This window comes from Copadichromis virginalis, linkage group LG5 (assembly GCF_057382275.1).
Source record: "Copadichromis virginalis isolate Kocher_CV1m ecotype Utaka linkage group LG5, C_Virginalis_male_GT1.1, whole genome shotgun sequence".
Lineage (NCBI taxonomy): Eukaryota > Metazoa > Chordata > Actinopteri > Cichliformes > Cichlidae > Copadichromis > Copadichromis virginalis.
Genome location: NC_140622.1, coordinates 42,081,677 through 42,099,262, shown reverse-complemented (window position 1 = coordinate 42,099,262; position 17,586 = coordinate 42,081,677). Strand labels below are relative to the sequence as shown.

Genomic DNA, 17,586 nt, shown 5'->3' with positions numbered 1-17,586 from the left:
GCGGTGATCTGAAAATGATGTGCCGGGAGTTGTGCCGCTCTCGGCCGCATCAGTAACCCTCGAGCTCCCGGCTAGCTGTCGAGCTGGTGGGGAGCAGACGCCTCTGAAAACGTCGAAGCACTTTTGCAAATATGCGATATCTTGATAAACCGAGCAGATATTTGATGTTTACACAACTACTTTCTCGCCTGAAAATATGTTAAAAGTTTATTTTGTGACCCAGAAAGATTAGTAAGAGTAATTTAAAAACTTAGCAGCGGCCGCCATTGCTGGAAACTGGAGTTTGGCTGGTTTGAATTCTTGGATATGGTGGGCCACGAAGGACACACCCGACCCATCCTTCAAATTCGGGAAAAAGCAGGACGCATTTGTCGGCTGCATTCGGAGGAGTCTACGAATTTGGACAGCCTTCGGCGCGTCGCTGTGATGTAATCGGTCTACAAACCCGTCCTCAGGAGGATGCAGCCCATGAATTTGGGCACGACCCGTGTCTTTATCATGTCCTCCTTCTCTCACAGCAGATGGCCCCGCCCCTCCCTGAGCCTGGTTCTGTGGGAGGTTTCTTCCTGTTAAAAGGGAGTTTTTCCTTCCCACTGTCGCCAAAGTGCTGCTCATAGGGGGTCATATGATTGTTGGGTTTTTCTCTGTATGTGTTATTGCAGGGTCGACCTTACAGTATAAAGCGCCTTGAGGCGACTGTTGTTGTGATTTGGCGCTGTGTAAATAAAAGTGAATTGAACAGACCAAACTCTCCTGAAACCCTGCACGGTAGGCTGACCTGCACCTCCTGGGAAATGTAAAGATAACACCGCCTGCACAGGTGTGCCAAAGGTGACGCCCACTAAGGTAGGCCACGTTGTTGGCTCTATGTAGGTTGGAGATCTAAATGAAGCGGACACAGTCAGAGCTGCTTTCAAGGCTCTGGTTAGAATCAGGCGTCATCCTTGGCAGTGAGGGTCCTCACGTTGCAGGCAAGCGTGTTTGTGTGTCTCACCTCTTTCTGAGATGGAACAGGTACGTGTGCGATGAAGGCGAGTCCTCCATCCTCTCCCTCCTGCTCCTCCTGCTCCTCCTGGTCATCAGGCTGCAGAAATAAAAAAAGATTGTTCATATTCAAGCACATCTGTGTGTGTCAGTAAATTAGTCTTTATTTTTCTCTTCTCTAAACTTATTTAACTTGGATGATTTAAGGATGATTCGAAATGTCCACCATGTTTCAGTAAATAACCCACATGTTGTTGACGTTGGGTCACTGGATTGAATGTTAAATAAAATGAAATAAAAATCACGTGAACCCCGTCTGTCAGACCCAGAAGGCTGACTCTGTTCAGCTGCACATCTTCAGTGAAACATCGTCATCAGGTGACTTCTTCAGTCTCAGCTGACTGCAGGTTTCTGACCCTATGAACAAGCAGCACTGACTAACAATGGGCTGTGAGGTCAGTTTCATCATCATTGATATGCAAATTGTTGTAACTATCGATCGAAGACCAGCTGACACTGAAATGTTTCACTGAAACCGATGAACAGGGTCGACCTTCTGGGACTTCCTCATCTGGATGACGTCTACCTCAACGTTTGAAAAATGTTTCAGTGTCTTCAGCTCGTCCTCGTATCACGATAAAGCAGACGAGGTAAACATGGCTAATGCAATAATCCAGCTGTTAACATCAAATTTATCGTATTTGGTAACGATCTCAGCACACTACAAGTACTGATAACCTTAAACCTGTACCCGGATTAAAGTGATCCTATTCAGTTCTTACTGACCAGGACAAAAGTGATCTGGATTACATGATCCATGGAAGAAAAACCCAGATCATTTTATCTGGATTACATGTCAGAGTCGCACGTTCACACCAGACGGTGTGTTTCTACGAGTGAACCGCTCTCAGGTGTGCCGAGGTCACCTGACAGAAGCTGATTGGCTGAGCAGGTAAAGAGACAGTTCACCTCTTCGTTGTAGACGGTGTAGATGCTCTTCTCCTCTTCCTCCTCCTGCTGTTTCTCTCCAGACACTCGAGACTCTCTCTCTGTTTTCCACCTGTGGACCGCCTCCAGCACAGCTACACACACACACACACACACACACACACACACACACACGCGTGCGCGCGCGCGCACACACACACACACACACACACACACACACACACACACACACACACACACACACACACACACACACACACACACGTGAGGTTACCTGAAGTGTCACACGCATGAACAGACGCTTCAAATCTGCTGAACTATAATCCAATAATTCCATCATCCAGGATTTTCACATATTCTCTGGATTATTTTATAATCTGGGGATTATGAACCTTGTTTCTCGTACTGCGCCTCCAGAGGAAGAAGGACGCCGTCGTCTTCGTCTCTGTAGCCGTAATACTCTGCATCCACATCCTTCATCAGCTCCCCCCTTGTCTTCCTCGGCGCTGGGGCAGCTGGGAGATTACATACTTGGTGAGGACCGATGGTGTGACAGTGTGACATCAAACAGGAAGTTATGCAAATACGTACGCTCCTTCTCGAACAGCTCCCGGACTCCCGGCAGGTCTCTGGCAGCTCCAAAGTATTTATAGCCGCGGTTTCCAGGCACCTCCTTTCCCTCGTGGTCCAACATCCTTGGCCCAATGCGCTGCGACACAAACACGCGGTCAGCTGCTTCGATTGCGCCGATTGATAAATAAATTGGAATTTTCAATAACTTGCCATGATTACTGATAATAAATCAAGATTATCAATATCAAGTCAGGATTTGATGAAAGTCTCGCAGCACGATGTTACACAGATTACAACATTCAGGGTCACGTGACTCATCACAGCAGGCTTTAAATCAGTGGTTACTATGGTAACAGTTCTATTAATCTGACCCTTTGATGGCTCAGATTAAACGTGAACTCCTGTGTATGTCTCTTACTGCATAGTCGGGTCCTCCGAGCTCTTTGATGCGGACCTCCCAGTGACCTTTCTCTCTCAGCAGCTTGTTGATCTCATCGTTCAGATCCCGAATCCTGAACTCACCCAGACCAGCTGCACAGGTGAGGCACAGGTGAGGCACAGGTGAGGCACAGGTGAGGCACAGGTAAATGGTCTGTATTTGTATTAGAGATGGACCGATCCGATATTACGTATCGGTATCGATCCGATACGGACCTAAATTACTGGATCGGATATCGGAGAAAAATAAAAAATGTAATCCGATCCATTAAATATCAGGAAAGCACCTCACAAAACTTGCAACACGCCGTAACTCACCTCAGAACGTTAGCACTCGGAGCAGTATGCATCACGTGATAGAGCAGCTGTGGCATGCTTTGGAGCTTCGCTAGCAACCCGGCATTTCATCTCCGACAAAGTTATCCCCGAGAGAAGTAAAGCAAGTGTGTAAGTCCATCTCTGAATGTTTGTAAAGCATTCCTGCGTTAAGCTTAATGAGCGACTGCCTCTCCTGCTGCTACTTCAATCATGAAACTGATCAATGATCAGCTGATCGTCTCTCTTGTTTGCTTTTGGCCCACTTTGCACCAGAAAGAGGAAACCAGCGGCTGAACAACAGCAGCACGTTTAAGCTTGATCAGCTGTTGTTAGAATGTATTTAATATTACTTTCTACTCCAGGATCTTTTTCTACGTAGCTGACGCTGGTAACTGTGCAGGGGCGGATCTAGCAAAGTTTAGCCAGGGGGGCCGATAGGGCGTTAACTGGAAAAGGGGGCACAAAGACATACTTTTCTTTCTTATTCTCATTTAAAATGTCGAGCTTTTAATTATTTAATATTTATCTGAATCTTACACCCAAAGTTTTAATCTGATGTAAAATGTATAGAAGTCCATTACTGTATATAGTGACTATTAAGTCTAATATATATACCCTAGTAAGCTATAGTACTTTTTCCTTTGGGAAGGTACCATCTGTGCAGTCTGCAATTTTGTTGAAGAAAGATGTTGAATCTATTTAATATTTCTTGAAAAATAATTGATTTCTGTGCATTTTTTTTCACACTGCATCAAATTAAGGTTGATTACGTCGATTAAGCATCATGAGGTGGAGCGTGAGGGGTGGTTCCCTATTTTTTATTTATTTATTTTTGTTGTTGCTGGGAGTTAGTTAGGTTGCTTAATATTTACGCTAAGTACTCTTTAAAATACCAGAATAGGGAGGATGGTGTAGGTCTAAGTTTATTAGATTGATCAGTATTGCTGAACTATGAAATTTTTTTTTGCATACAGGTATAACAGAATAGCTTTAGTGTAGTTGTTGTTTTAAACTTGAGTATGAACTTATACAAAATGCAGCAAGATATTTAAAAAACAGTTTTGTTGATTAAAAAACACTATATCGGATTCATATCGGTATCGGCAGATATCCAAATTTATGATATCGGTATCGGACATAAAAAAGTGGTATCGTGCAATCTCTAATTTGTATAGCGCTTTACTAGTCCCTAAGGACCCCAAAGCACTTTACACACAAGCTACATTGTAGCCACAGCCGCCCTGGGGCGCACTGACAGAGGCGAGGCTGCCGGACACTGGCGCCACCGGGCCCTCTGACCACCACCAGTAGGCAACGGGTGAAGTGTCTCGCCCAAGGACACAACGACCGAGTCGGGGCTCGAACCGGCAACCTTCCGATTGCAAGACGAACTCCCAACTGTTGAGCCACGGAGAGACACAGGTGAGGCACAGGTGAGAGAAGGGGAGTGGGACAAGTGAGGAAGAGACTTGGACTCACCGTTCTGGATCTGTGCGACTTTCTTTGAGATTTCACTGATAATCTGAAACAGGCACACAGGACACACTCAGTACACCTGACTGCAGGTACCATCACCACTACTGATACTAGTGCTGCAGTGTGACTACCTGTCGTCTCCATTTTTCAGCTTTAGGAAGTTCACTGCACTCTGAGGCCAGAAAGGGTCTTCTTTCCTACAGATGAGAGATCAGGCAGACAGGTGTTTATCTGACGGCAGCACTACTGCTATAGACCGCAACCGCCTGCAGAGTGATAACAATTGCGGAGAAGATCATCAGGACCCCGCTGCCCTCTCTGCAGAGCATCTACCATCACAGAGTCCAGAAGAGAGCTGCCTCCATCCTCAAAGACCCCACACACCCCCAACACGGACTCCTCAAACTTCTGCTTAGGACCAAGGTTTAGAAGTGCGAAATCCAGAACATCAACAACTCCTTCCCCACAGCTATCAGACTCTTGAACAGCTGACCTATTTTAACAGTAATAATAATTTTTGCACATGTATTTTATTTGTTCTAGTTCTATTTGCAGATATTAACCGGCATCTGTGTGTGGACAGCAGAGAAAGAATTTCATTGTACAGAGAAATGCTTTTCTTTGTACACATGATGATAAACGCTTTGGATCTCGAAACTCACCTTGACTTTTCCTTCCTCCAGCTGAGCCTGCCTGAACCGAGCCAGGGCCGTCCTGACAGACAAAGCAGAGGGACACATTTACCCAAAGAGGAGGACAGGTGGAGGAGGACAGCAGGAAGAGGAGGACAGGTGGAGGAGGAGGACAGGTGGAGGAGGAGGACAGGAGGAGGAGGTCAGGTGGAGGAGGACAGCAGGAAGAGGAGGACAGGTGGAGGAGGAGGACAGGTGGAGGAGGAGGACAGGTGGAGGAGGAGGACAAGAGGAAGAGGAGGACAGGAGGAGGAGGTCAGGTGGAGGAGGACAGCAGGAAGAGGAAGACAGCAGGTAGAGAAGGACAGGTGGAGGACAACAGGAAGAGGAAGAGGAGGACAACAGGAAGAGGAGGACAGGTGGAGGACAACAGGAAGAGGAAGAGGAGGACAGGTGGAGGAGGAGGACAGGTGGAGGAGGAGGACAAGAGGAAGAGGAGGACAGGAGGAGGAGGTCAGGTGGAGGAGGACAGCAGGAAGAGGAAGACAGCAGGTAGAGAAGGACAGGTGGAGGACAACAGGAAGAGGAAGAGGAGGACAACAGGAAGAGGAGGACAGGTGGAGGACAACAGGAAGAGGAAGAGGAGGACAGGTGGAGGAGGAGGACAGGTGGAGGAGGAGGACAGGTGGAGGAGGAGGACAGGTGGAGGAGGACAACAGGAGGACAGCAGGAAGAGGAGGAGGACAGCAGGAAGAGGAGGAGGAGGACAGCAGGAAGAGGAAGAGGAGGACAACAGGAAGAGGAAGAGGAGGACAACAGGAAGAGAAAGACAACAGGAAGAGGAAGAGGAGGACAACAGGAAGAGGAAGAGGAGGACAGGAAGAGGTGGTCAGGTGGAGGAGGACCACAGAAAGAGGAGGACAGGTGTGTGTCTGTGGGGGGGGGGGGGGGGGGGGTCATACGGCACATCTCTGACAGGAAGTACTTACATGGCCTTCTCGGCGTTCCTTGCCTGCACAGAGAGAAGATCGGAGTGAGAAACATCTGGAAACATGTGGAGCTCAAAGAGGAGGTAATTTCATGGTAACCAATAGCACGTGAGGTCACCAAGCACCTCCTCTGAACCTCTCCTTGTTGGCCTGCAGCTGGGCCTGGAGGTGTTATCCAGGTAAAGTTGACACCTGGGCAAGAGCTGAGACCCAGACTGCCGCCAGACTCCATTAAAATCAGCAGTTTAATCAAGCTGATAATGGATTGCATTTATATAGCACTTTACAATTCCACCATTCATTCACTCTCACATTCACATTCAGTGAGATCTTGAGGGAGAACAAAGGGAAGCGGCAGCGGCCTAGAGGGAAGCGAGCCGGCGTCAGGAACAGGCTGAGAGCTCGTGCACACCTCTGCCTAGTAGGGGTGGGGGGAAAAAATCGATACTGTGTAGTATCGTGATATTTTGTTTGCTAATAATGTATCGATACAGGGACAGCAGAAATCGATATTTTGTTACAAAAAAAGTTTTTGTGGACTGGAACTCTGACTTCAGAGCATGTTGATCAGTTCCTTTTTCTGAGCAAGAATCCTGACACTGTCCAAATGTGTTTAACTTTTTTTTGGCAGTTTACTTATTTTAATTTAAGACATGTTTTATTTTAATGAAGTTTAAAACTTTTTTATTTAATGTAAAATTATATTTTGTTTTAATTTACTTTCAAATTCTTCAGTTGCTGAATGGGCTGCATAGTTTTTATAAATAGCTGTAATTGTACCAGATGGTTGCATTCAGTTCAGTTGGACTAGACTGTAATACAAACCGTTCAGTTTGTCAACAATAAAACTGAAATAAGAGAAAGACTGAGTGCGAGACTTTGATATTAGATAAAATGAATATTGATAAACCTTTATGTACAGAATCTGAATATCGCAAAATATTTTTAAATATTGTGATAATATCGTATCGTGGGATGTATGGTGATTCCCACCTCTACTGCCTAGCATCCTGCTCGCCAACGTCCAGTCACTGGAGAACAAGCTTGATGACCTCAGGGCCAGGATAAAGTTCCAGAGAGACATTCGGGACTGCAATCTCCTCTGCTTCACCGAGACATGGCTGAACCCAGCGGTGCCGGACCACGCCATCCAGCCGGCCGAGTTCTTCTCGGTTCACCGCATGGACAGGACACGGGACTCGGGGAAGTCAAGGGGAGGCGGCGTGTGTTTAATGGTGAACAACAACTGGTGCAACAGTGCGAACGTTGTTCCTCTCACACGCTCCTGCACACCAAATCTGGAACTACTGTCCATCATGTGTCGTCCTTTTTATCTACCTCGGGAATTTACATCGGTCATTATAAGTGCCGTTTATATTCCACCACAAGCGGACACGGTCACCGCCTTATGCGAGCTGCATGAGGCACTCACACAGCACCAGACACAACACCGGGACACTGCGCTTATTGTGACGGGGGACTTTAATAGCGCCAACCTCAAACGCGCAGCGCCGAACTTTTATCAACACATCACCTGCCCCACCAGAGGTGAAAGGACACTGGACCACTGCTACACTACGGTCAAGGACGGCTACAAGGCACAATCCCGCCCCCCGTTTGGCAAATCTGATCACGCCGCCATCTTCCTCATGCCAAAATACAAACAAAGGCTGAAACAAGAAGTTCCGGTTCAGAGGAAGGTCGCGCGCTGGACGGATCAATCGGTGGCCACGTTACAGGACGCACTCGATGACGCAGACTGGGGCATGTTCAGAAACAGCTCCGATGATGTCAACGAGTTTACGGAAGCGGTTGTGGGATTCATCGGGAAACTAGCGGATGATACCGTGGAGACAAAGACTATCACAACGTTTCCCAACCAGAAGCCGTGGGTGGATAAAACCATCCGCGACGCTCTGAGATCCCGCACCGCTGCCTACAACACGGGACTCACGACGGGGGACATGGACCCGTACAAAGCCGCGTCATATAACGTGCGGAGGGCGGTGAAAGAGGCGAAGCAGCGCTACGGGAGGAAACTAGAGTCACAACTCCAACAGAGTGACTCTAGGAGCCTGTGGCGGGGACTAAGGACAATAACGGACTATAAAGCACCAACAACCGGTATGACGAACGCGGCCGTGACTCTGGCAGACGAGCTGAACACTTTCTATGCTCGCTTCGAGGGTGCAGCTAAGGACTCCAACAATGCTAGTGTTAGCGGCGCTAACGGCTGCAGACAGGAAGATACTGCCAGCACCGGAAACGTGCTCGTCATCTCCGAGCATGAAGTAAGGAGAGCCTTCAAGAGAGTGAACACCAGGAAAGCAGCAGGACCAGACGGCATCCCAGGTCGTATCCTCAGAGACTGCGCATACCAGCTAGCTCCTGTGTTCACTGAGATATTCAACATCTCTTTATCTCAGTCGGTCATCCCCACATGCTTCAAAGAGTCCATCATTGTTCCTGTCCCGAAGAAACCCCACCCTGCTTCTCTCAATGACTATCGCCCTGTAGCCCTCACCTCAGTAGTGATGAAGTGCTTTGAACGCCTGGTCAGAGACTTCATCATTTCTTCACTACCAGACACACTGGACCCACTACAGTTCGCTTACCGTCCAAATCGTTCCACAGACGATGCCATCTCTCATCTCCTCCACACATCACTCACTCACTTGGACACTAGAAGGGGGAATTATGTTAAAATGCTCTTCATAGACTACAGCTCTGCATTTAACACCATAATTCCCTCCACACTCACCACCAAGCTGGAGCATCTGGGACTCAGCTCATCTATGTGTCAGTGGATCTCCAACTTCCTAACTGGCAGACCACAGGCAGTAAGGATGGGCGGACATGTCTCAGCCTCCACCACTCTCAGCACTGGAGCCCCCCAGGGGTGTGTTCTGAGCCCCCTGCTGTACTCTTTGTACACATATGACTGCGTGGCCACTACCAGCTCCACCACCATCATCAAGTTTGCTGACGACACCGTCGTGGTGGGCCTGATCTCTGATAACAACGAGACGGCCTACCTGAAGGAGATTAGGAATCTGGAGAACTGGTGCCAGAGGAACAACCTCCTTCTAAACGTCAGTAAGACAAAGGAGCTGATAGTGGACTTCAGCACTAAGCAGGAGAGGAACTACCAGACCCCCGTCATCAACGAGTGCCCAGTGGAGAGAGTGGACAGCTTCAAATACCTCGGAGTTCACATCACGCAGGACCTGTCATGGTCCTGTCACATCAACACCGTGGTGAAAAAGGCCCGACAGCGTCTCTACCACCTCAGACGCTTGAGAGACTTCCAACTGCCCTCCAAGGTGCTCAGGAACTTTTACTCGTGCACCATAGAGAGCATCCTGGCGGGAAACATCTTAACCTGGTTCGGGAACAGCACCATGCAGGACAGACGAGCTCTACAGAGGGTTGTGCGGTCAGCTGAGCGCACCATCCGCTCCGAGCTCCCTGACCTGCACTCAATCTACAGCAGGCGGTGCTGGACCAAGGCCAGGAAGATCGTGAAGGACCTCAGCCATCCCAACAACAGACTGTTCTCTCTGTTGAGGTCAGGAAAGCGATTCCGCTCCCTGAAGACCAACACAGAGAGACTGAGGAGGAGCTTCTTCCCGCAGGCGATACGGTCTCTCAATCACACCACCACACAGTACTGACCCACACATACAGTTCTTACACACACACTGGACTTTCTGGACTTTGTTTTCACTTCATTACTTAAATCACTTTAAGCATATTTGCACTGCACAAGACATAATGTGGATCGCACAACACTGGTCACTACATTCTTCATTCCAGTTAATACTTGTACAGCTGCTGTTATTGTGTATATATTTATTTATATTTCTTCATACATTCTTATATAGTTCTATATTGTGTATTTTGTTGTACAGTTATTTTATTTTCAACTTTAATTTATATATTTTATCTTATTCTCCCAGTTAAATTTACCCTTCATTCTAATTTGTGTTGTACAGTTATTTCATTTTTAACCTTAATTTATATTTTATTCCTTCCTAGTTAAATTTACCCTTTTTAATTTTTCATATTTATTTCCTATCTTATTCATAGCCTTTTCCTTTTTTGTTTTCTTTAGGTCACGAGCAGTTGTCTAAGCATTTCACTGCATATCGTACTGTGTATGACTGTGTACGTGACAAATAAAATTTGAATTTGAATTCACACACTGGTGGAGGCAGCTACAGGTGCAGCCACAGCTGCCCTGGGGCAGACTGACAGAAGCGAGGCTGCCATATCGCACCATCGGCCCCTCTGGCCAACACCAGTAGGCGGTAGGTGACGTGAGCATTAATGTTCAATACAGCCACCTGATCGATACACCAGGTGATCACGGTCTGCTTTGGTTGCTCAGTCTTCTCCATGTTTCAGCTGCTCCACCAGACTCCATTCAAAAATCTGTTATTTTTAACTCAGAGCGTTTTAACACGGTTTGGAGTCGGAGGAGCGGCTCCTCACAGAGCCGCTGAGCGCTTCCTGATCACTGATTAATAATGAATATTGATTAACGTGCACACGGCTGTGACGTCAGTGAACACAACAGATTAAAATGCTGATTCTCACCATGTCTGCTGCGGAGTTTAGCCGTTAATCCAACAACCGAGCAGAAACCATCCAAACACACACGAACACAGCACGCACACTAACAGGAAACACGTCACCGGCTCCCCCACTGCATCCGGTTTTATGTCTGCACTACTGCCCCCTGCAGGACGAGCGGCCCGCCTACAACGACATGTAAGATAAAATAAAAATGTACACACAAATGTAGGAAATAAAATAGTTAATGTGAAAGCGTAGAACATTAATATTCATCTGCTGTATGACGGACGTGCACGCTGAACTCTCAAACTTATATGAGCTGTGTGAGATCTGATTGGACGGCCACAAACGCCAACAAATATTTCCTAAAATGTTTTGTTTGTTGTTTTAAATGTCAAACATTGTATAAGAAGACAAAACTGAAGCCTTTCACTGAACGAGCAAACAAACACACTGGTCCTCTGTCTGCACACACGTCAGAGCACTGCTGCCATCAGTGTGTTGGTATGTAACAACTGCAGAAAGAACTTATTTTAACATTTAGCTCAACAACAATTGTTAATTAGTTTGTTTGTTTGCTTGTTTTAATCAATTTTAAATCATGCTTTTTATTTGTTTTTGTTTCTAATGTCTCTGTAAAGCACTTTGAATCACCTTGTTGTTGAATTGTGCTATACAAATAAACTTGCCTTGCCTTGCCTATATAAGTAGGGGTGACATGGGCCACAAGTGGCCACGAGTTTGACACCCCTGGCCCAGGTAAGTGAGAAGTCTGATCATGAACACCACAGAGGTCAGAGGTTAACGCTGGGATGTATTGTTGTACATCAGCAGTGAATGACATGTTCATGTACGACCTGTATTGAACTTTTAAAGATTCATTATGTTTATTTATGTTTTATTTCCACAGCGACTTTATTCTTTCACTGTACGCAGATCAAACTTCCTGTGTCCTTAATAAAACTGAGTCAGTCGTTCATTCGATGTAATCAGAGTAGTAACAATGATGACTGTTACTACACTGGGGCGATCGTGGCTCAAGAGTTGGCAGTTTGTCTTGTACTGGTTCGAACCCCGGCTCGGACAGTCTCGGTCATTGTGTCCTTGGGCAGGACACTTCGCCTACTGGTGATGGCCAGAGGGGCCGATGGCGTGATATGGCAGCCTCGCTTCTGTCAGTCTGCCCCAGGGCAGCTGTGGCTACACCTGTAGCTGCCTCCACCAGTGTGTGACTGTGAGAGTGAATGAATAGTGGCATTGTAAAAGCGCTATTTAAATGTAATCCATTATTATTATGATGATGAGAGGAGGAGATTCTGGAGGTGTCTGACAGCGAGGAACTGAGCAGGTCGTCAGGGATCGCTCTGTCCAGCTGCTGCAGATGTTAATTAAACCATGAGGCTTTCAGGTGAGCTCTGGAGCTCGTTTCCTCTGATCTGATTGGTCGGTTCGTCTCCTGTGGGTCAGTGGTGCCTGTCTGAAGAAATAAGACAGCCACCGCAGGCTCCGCCCTCATCCTTCTTACCTTTTTATTGTCAGGTAGAACATACACCTTTACAACAGCTCACAGGTAAAATGTACAAAAATAAGATTTTTCTGGGGGTTTTGTCCAGACTTCCTGCGGCTTTTTTTCTTGGCGTACGATTCCTCGACCTGCACAAAAACGCACCTGTAAAACATCTGCTGCGACCTGTCCTGATTGGCTCGTTCATCCTGCGATATTATTGGGTGATTGCTGGAGGTGGGGACAATCATTTTATATGGTCCAAAAACAAAAATGAAGTTGGCAAGATACAAACTTCCATGGCTCTGTTAGCCCCACCCAAAGGGCAGAGGGGAGGGGCCTAATTTGGCCTTCATACATCACTCTCTCAGGTCTAAAAAAGCTCTGTACATCGTAACACAGCTACCAAACTAAAACACAGAAGAACAAATGGGTTTTGTAGCCCGCCCCCTCCTCCTCCCTCCGTCTGCTCTGACTGGCTGTTACGAGGCTGACCGACAGGCCTCTAGACCAATGACAAGAGGAGGATCAGAGGGCACGTACAGAGAATAAAAGAAGAGGTTTGGGAGCGTAGGGTCAGGGGTCAGAGGCCAGCTAGGGGGTGGCTTCAATGGTGCACTCTTTCGCCAGGTGACCTGACTTCCCACAGTTATAGCAGTTCAACTCGGACGCCTTGCTGCAGTGCACCGCAACATGGCCGATCTCCCCGCACCTGCAGAGCACACGGACAGGTTACGCTGGACCGTTCACCTGTGTTTGTAGGCTCAGCTTTAGTATTAGTTTACCTGTAGCACTTGACCTTCTCACAGCACTTCTGGATGTGTCCGAAGCTGCCGCAGGAGTAGCACTTTTGCTCGTGGGCGTGGTTACAATCGCGCGCCATGTGACCGGCCTTGCCGCAGTTATAGCACAGCTGCTCGCGCTCCTTCTTGGGCTCCTTGCAGTCTCTGGAGATGTGACCTCCTCTGCCGCAGTTGTAGCAGGCTGCAGGAAAGATCACACCTGTGCTCACCTGTCTTTAAACTGTTGTGATCTGTAAGCGTGTGTCCTCACCGTCCTCTGTGCGCTCGCAGTCTCTGGCCACGTGCCCAAGTTCGCCACATCGGTAACAGAACAGGTCTGCAACGACACGACAGGGGTGAACCGCCGGGTGTGTCACATAGTCAGCTGTTCACAATAACAGCACCAATGCAGAAGCTGGAAATGGAAACAGGTTTCCACGTCTCCATGGCGACATCTGTAAAAACTACAGGCTTTTTAATAAACTTTAAAATAAACTCATGGAGGTTTGATGATGGGTGTCACCTTTGCCTCTGCTGCGTCCTTTCCCTCGCCCTCGGCCGCCACTCGGACAGTTCTTCACCCAGTGGCCTGAGCGGCCGCAACCAAAACACTCGTTACTGCTCATCGCCACGACCACGGCTGGAACCACAGACAGGAGATTCAGATGTGAAACTTTACCTTCATGAAGGTGCAGAATAAAAACCACGGAGGAAAAGGAAAAACACACCAGGAACACCTGAGATGATTCTCCTCAGTCCTGGGCCCACCCACACAGGTAGAGTTTACAATAATTGATCACACAGCAGTGAGGAATAAATTTGAACACAGCAGGTGTCTTTCTGAAAGTGCTGTAACTAGATTAAGGATTTAATTCCAGGACTGTTTAATGTTAACTAGTAATGACTTCATGAATAACATTTTAGGCATTAGAGAGAAAAAAAAGACTCATAATCATCCCACAGATGTAATATTATCTACAGCTACTCTTAGTACCATTGATGTTAAATTAGACTCCTTTTCTCTAATTGATCTTTCTGAGTTAACTTCAATAATTACTTCCTCCAAACCATCAACGTGTCTTTTAGACCCCATTCCTACAAAACTGCTCAAAGAAGTCCTGCCATTAATTAATGCTTCGATCTTAAATATGATCAACCTATCTCTAATAATCGGCTATGTACCACAGGCCTTCAAGCTGGCTGTAGTTAAACCTTTACTCAAAAAGCATCTCTAGACCCAGCAGTCTTAGCTAATTATAGGCCAATCTCCAACCTTCCTTTATATCAAACATCCTTGAAAGAGTAGTTGTCAAACAGCTAACAGATCATCTGCAGAGGCTTATTTGAAGAGTTTCAGTCAGGTTTCAGAGCTCAGCACAGCACAGAAACAGCTTTAGTGAAGGTTACAAATGATCTTCTTATGGCCTCTGACAGTGGACTCATCTCTGTGCTTGTCCTGCTAGACCTCAGTGCAGCGTTCGATACTGTCGACCATAATATCCTATTAGAGCGATTAGAACATGCTGTAGGTATTACAGGTACTGCACTGCAGTGGTTTGTATCATATCTATCTAATAGACTCCAGTTTGTGCATGTAAATGGAGAGTCCTCTTCACACACTGAGGTTAATTATGGAGTTCCACAGGGTTCAGTGCTAGGACCAATTCTGTTTACATTATACATGCTTCCCTTAGGCAGCATCATTAGAAGACATAGCATACATTTACACTGCTATGCTGATGACACCCAGCTCTATCTGTCCATGAAGCCAGATAACACACACCAATGAGTTAAACTGCAGGAATGTCTTAAAGACATAAAGACCTGGATGACCGCTAACTTTCTGCTTCTTAATTCAGATCAAACTGAGGTTATTGTACTCGGCCCTGAAAAGCTTAGAAATATGGTATCTAAGCAGATTCTTCCTCTGGATGGCATTACCTTGGCCTCCAGTAACGCTGTGAGGAACCTTGGAGTCATGTTTGACCAGGACATGTCCTTCAACGCACATATTAAACAAATATGTAAGACTGCTTTCTTCCATTTGTGCAACATCTCTAAAGTTAGAAATATCCTGTCTCAGAGTGACGCTGAAAAACTAGTTCATGCATTTATTACTTCCAGGCTGGACGACTGTAATTCATTATTATCAGGAAGTCCTAAAAACTCCCTGAAAAGCCTTCAGCTGATCCAAAATGCTGCAGCAAGAGTCCTGACAGGGACTAGAAAGAGAGAGCAGATTTCTCCTGTTTTGGCTTCCTGTTAAATCCAGAATTCAAAATCCTGCTCCTCACATACAAGGTCTTAAATAATCAGGCCCCATCTTATCTTAATGACCTCATAGTACCGTTTCTATTTTTAACATTAGGCTTCAAACTTGCTCATAGGGGTCAAATGATTGTTGGGGTCTTTTTTTCTGTTCTATTATTGTAGTGTCTTTACCTTACAACACAAAGAGCCTTGGGGCCACTGTTGTTGTGATTTGGTGTAATATACATAAACTGAATTGAATGGAGCAGCAGGGTCCCATCAGATTCACTCTGACCCCCTCATGTGAGACACCTGGGGAAGCTGTAGAGCTGATTTTAATGTGGACACATAGGGGACCACAGGAAGACAGGTGAGGACAGGTTCTGATTGTCTCAGGTCTTCACCATGATCAGACTTTTTCCTCTTGTTCATCATGTAATAAGATGCCTCTTCACAGAGCAACAGCAGATCAATCGTGTATCGATCCTCTCCGGTCCTCCCGTCCCACCAACTGTGCTAACCTGCACCGCCCCCGCGGCTCATGGCAGCCCGACGCCGTTAACAGGCCACTCTGTGCGGCCACCAGCCAAAGGCTCCCCGGCCGATGAGGTCCTTTATACCGGCTCCCCGCTCCGGCCTGTAAGCCTGTAAACAGCCCGTCATGGCAGCTAGCCTGCTAGCAGCTTAGCATACGCTCCGCAGCGGAGGAAACACCGACACTGTCCGCTCCGCAGCGCCTCTTCCCCGGGGCGGAGCGGCGCGCCGGCCGGCTGCAGTGAGCCCTCTGCAGGCAAAAAAGAGCGGATCAAGCCGCCGGAGCTCCGACTCACCTCAGACCCGAAACTGTGGAGGTTTGTTTGGATGCTGGTCTGCGCCACACGCGGTCTGCACACGGTCCGACACACACACACGCAGACACACACTGATAATCTCACACACACGCAAACACACTGATAAACACACACTGATACACAGACACACACACACACACACACTGATAAACACACACTGATACACAGACACACACACACACACACTGATAAACACACACTGATAAACACACACTGATACACAGACACACACACACACACACACACTGATAAACACACACTGATACACAGACACACACACACACACACACTGATAAACACACACTGATAAACACACACTGATACACAGACACACGCACACACACACACACTGATACACACACACTGATAAACAGACACACACACACACACACACACACACTGATACACACACACTGATAAACAGACACACACACACACGCAGACACACACACACACACTGATAAACACACACTGATACACACACACTGATAAACAGACACACACACACACAGACACACTGATACACACACTGATAATCTCACACACTCACTGATAAACACACACAGACACACACACACACGCAGACACACACTGATAAACACACACACTGATACACACACACACACACTGATAAACACACACACTGATACACACACACTGATAAACAGACACACACACACACACACACTGATAAACAGACACACACACACTGATAAACACACACTGATAAACACACACAGACATACACACACTGATAAACACACACTGATAAACACACACAGACATACACACACTGATAAACACACACACACACACACTGATAAACACACTCACTGATAAACACACACTGATACACAGACACACACACACACACACACTGATAAACAGACACACACACACTGATAAACACACACTGATACACACACACTGATAAACAGACACACACACACACGCAGACACACTGATAAACACACACAGACACACACTGATACACACACTGATACACACACACACTTATACACACACTGATAATCTCACACACACACAAACACACTGATAAACAGACACACACACACGCAAACACACTGATAAACACACACTGATACACAGACACACACACACACACACACACACTGATAAACAGACACACACACACACACACACTGATAAACAGACACACACACACGCAAACACACTGATAAACACACACTGATACACACACACACACACACACACACACTGATAAACAGACACACACACACG

At 46.8% G+C, this 17,586-nt stretch overlaps 2 protein-coding genes across 5 annotated transcripts in view; both read right to left on the bottom strand.

Annotated features, from left to right (window-relative positions):
• The window catches only part of isy1 (ISY1 spliceosome associated protein), an 11,891-nt gene extending 811 nt beyond the window's left edge, over positions 1-11,080 (bottom strand). Inside the window, exons 1-10 of the mRNA XM_085457860.1 lie at positions 10,958-11,080; positions 6,359-6,381; positions 5,400-5,451; positions 4,869-4,934; positions 4,741-4,783; positions 2,924-3,036; positions 2,524-2,641; positions 2,325-2,447; positions 1,954-2,066; positions 995-1,084 (exon numbers count right to left, since the gene is read on the bottom strand). Of these exons, the coding sequence (XP_085313986.1) occupies positions 995-1,084; positions 1,954-2,066; positions 2,325-2,447; positions 2,524-2,641; positions 2,924-3,036; positions 4,741-4,783; positions 4,869-4,934; positions 5,400-5,451; positions 6,359-6,381; positions 10,958-10,960 (744 nt within the window). The 5' untranslated portion in view covers positions 10,961-11,080. The remainder of the gene's footprint in view (positions 1-994; positions 1,085-1,953; positions 2,067-2,324; positions 2,448-2,523; positions 2,642-2,923; positions 3,037-4,740; positions 4,784-4,868; positions 4,935-5,399; positions 5,452-6,358; positions 6,382-10,957) is intronic.
• A 1,368-nt stretch (positions 11,081-12,448) lies between these two features.
• Positions 12,449-16,601, bottom strand: cnbpb (CCHC-type zinc finger, nucleic acid binding protein b). 4 transcript variants are annotated; one of them, XM_085457863.1, is made up of 5 exons: positions 16,303-16,601; positions 13,746-13,862; positions 13,494-13,559; positions 13,226-13,424; positions 12,449-13,152 (listed from the first exon to the last, which is right to left on the bottom strand). In XM_085457863.1, exons 2-5 carry the CDS (start codon positions 13,846-13,848, stop codon positions 13,035-13,037), a joined length of 486 nt encoding a protein of 161 aa, XP_085313989.1. In that variant the 5' UTR covers positions 13,849-13,862; positions 16,303-16,601; the 3' UTR covers positions 12,449-13,034. The 4 variants fall into 4 exon arrangements, with proteins under 4 accessions (XP_085313989.1, XP_085313987.1, XP_085313990.1 ...); XM_085457861.1 differs by lacking the exon at positions 16,303-16,601 and adding an exon at positions 15,877-15,936; XM_085457864.1 differs by lacking the exon at positions 16,303-16,601 and adding an exon at positions 15,665-15,725.
• Positions 16,602-17,586: the final 985 nt, after the last annotated feature.

Coding starts and splice junctions, on each gene's coding strand:
- cnbpb (XM_085457865.1), bottom strand. CDS start 15,266: ATGGAAGAAAGCAGTCTTACATATTTGTTTAATATGTGCGTTGAAGGA. Junction 13,863..15,163: donor CAGCGTTACTGGAGGCCAAG/GTAATGCCATCC, acceptor CTGTGGTTCCAG/CCGTGGTCGTGGCGATGAGC. Junction 13,425..13,493: donor CTGCGAGCGCACAGAGGACG/GTGAGGACACAC, acceptor TCTTTCCTGCAG/CCTGCTACAACTGCGGCAGA.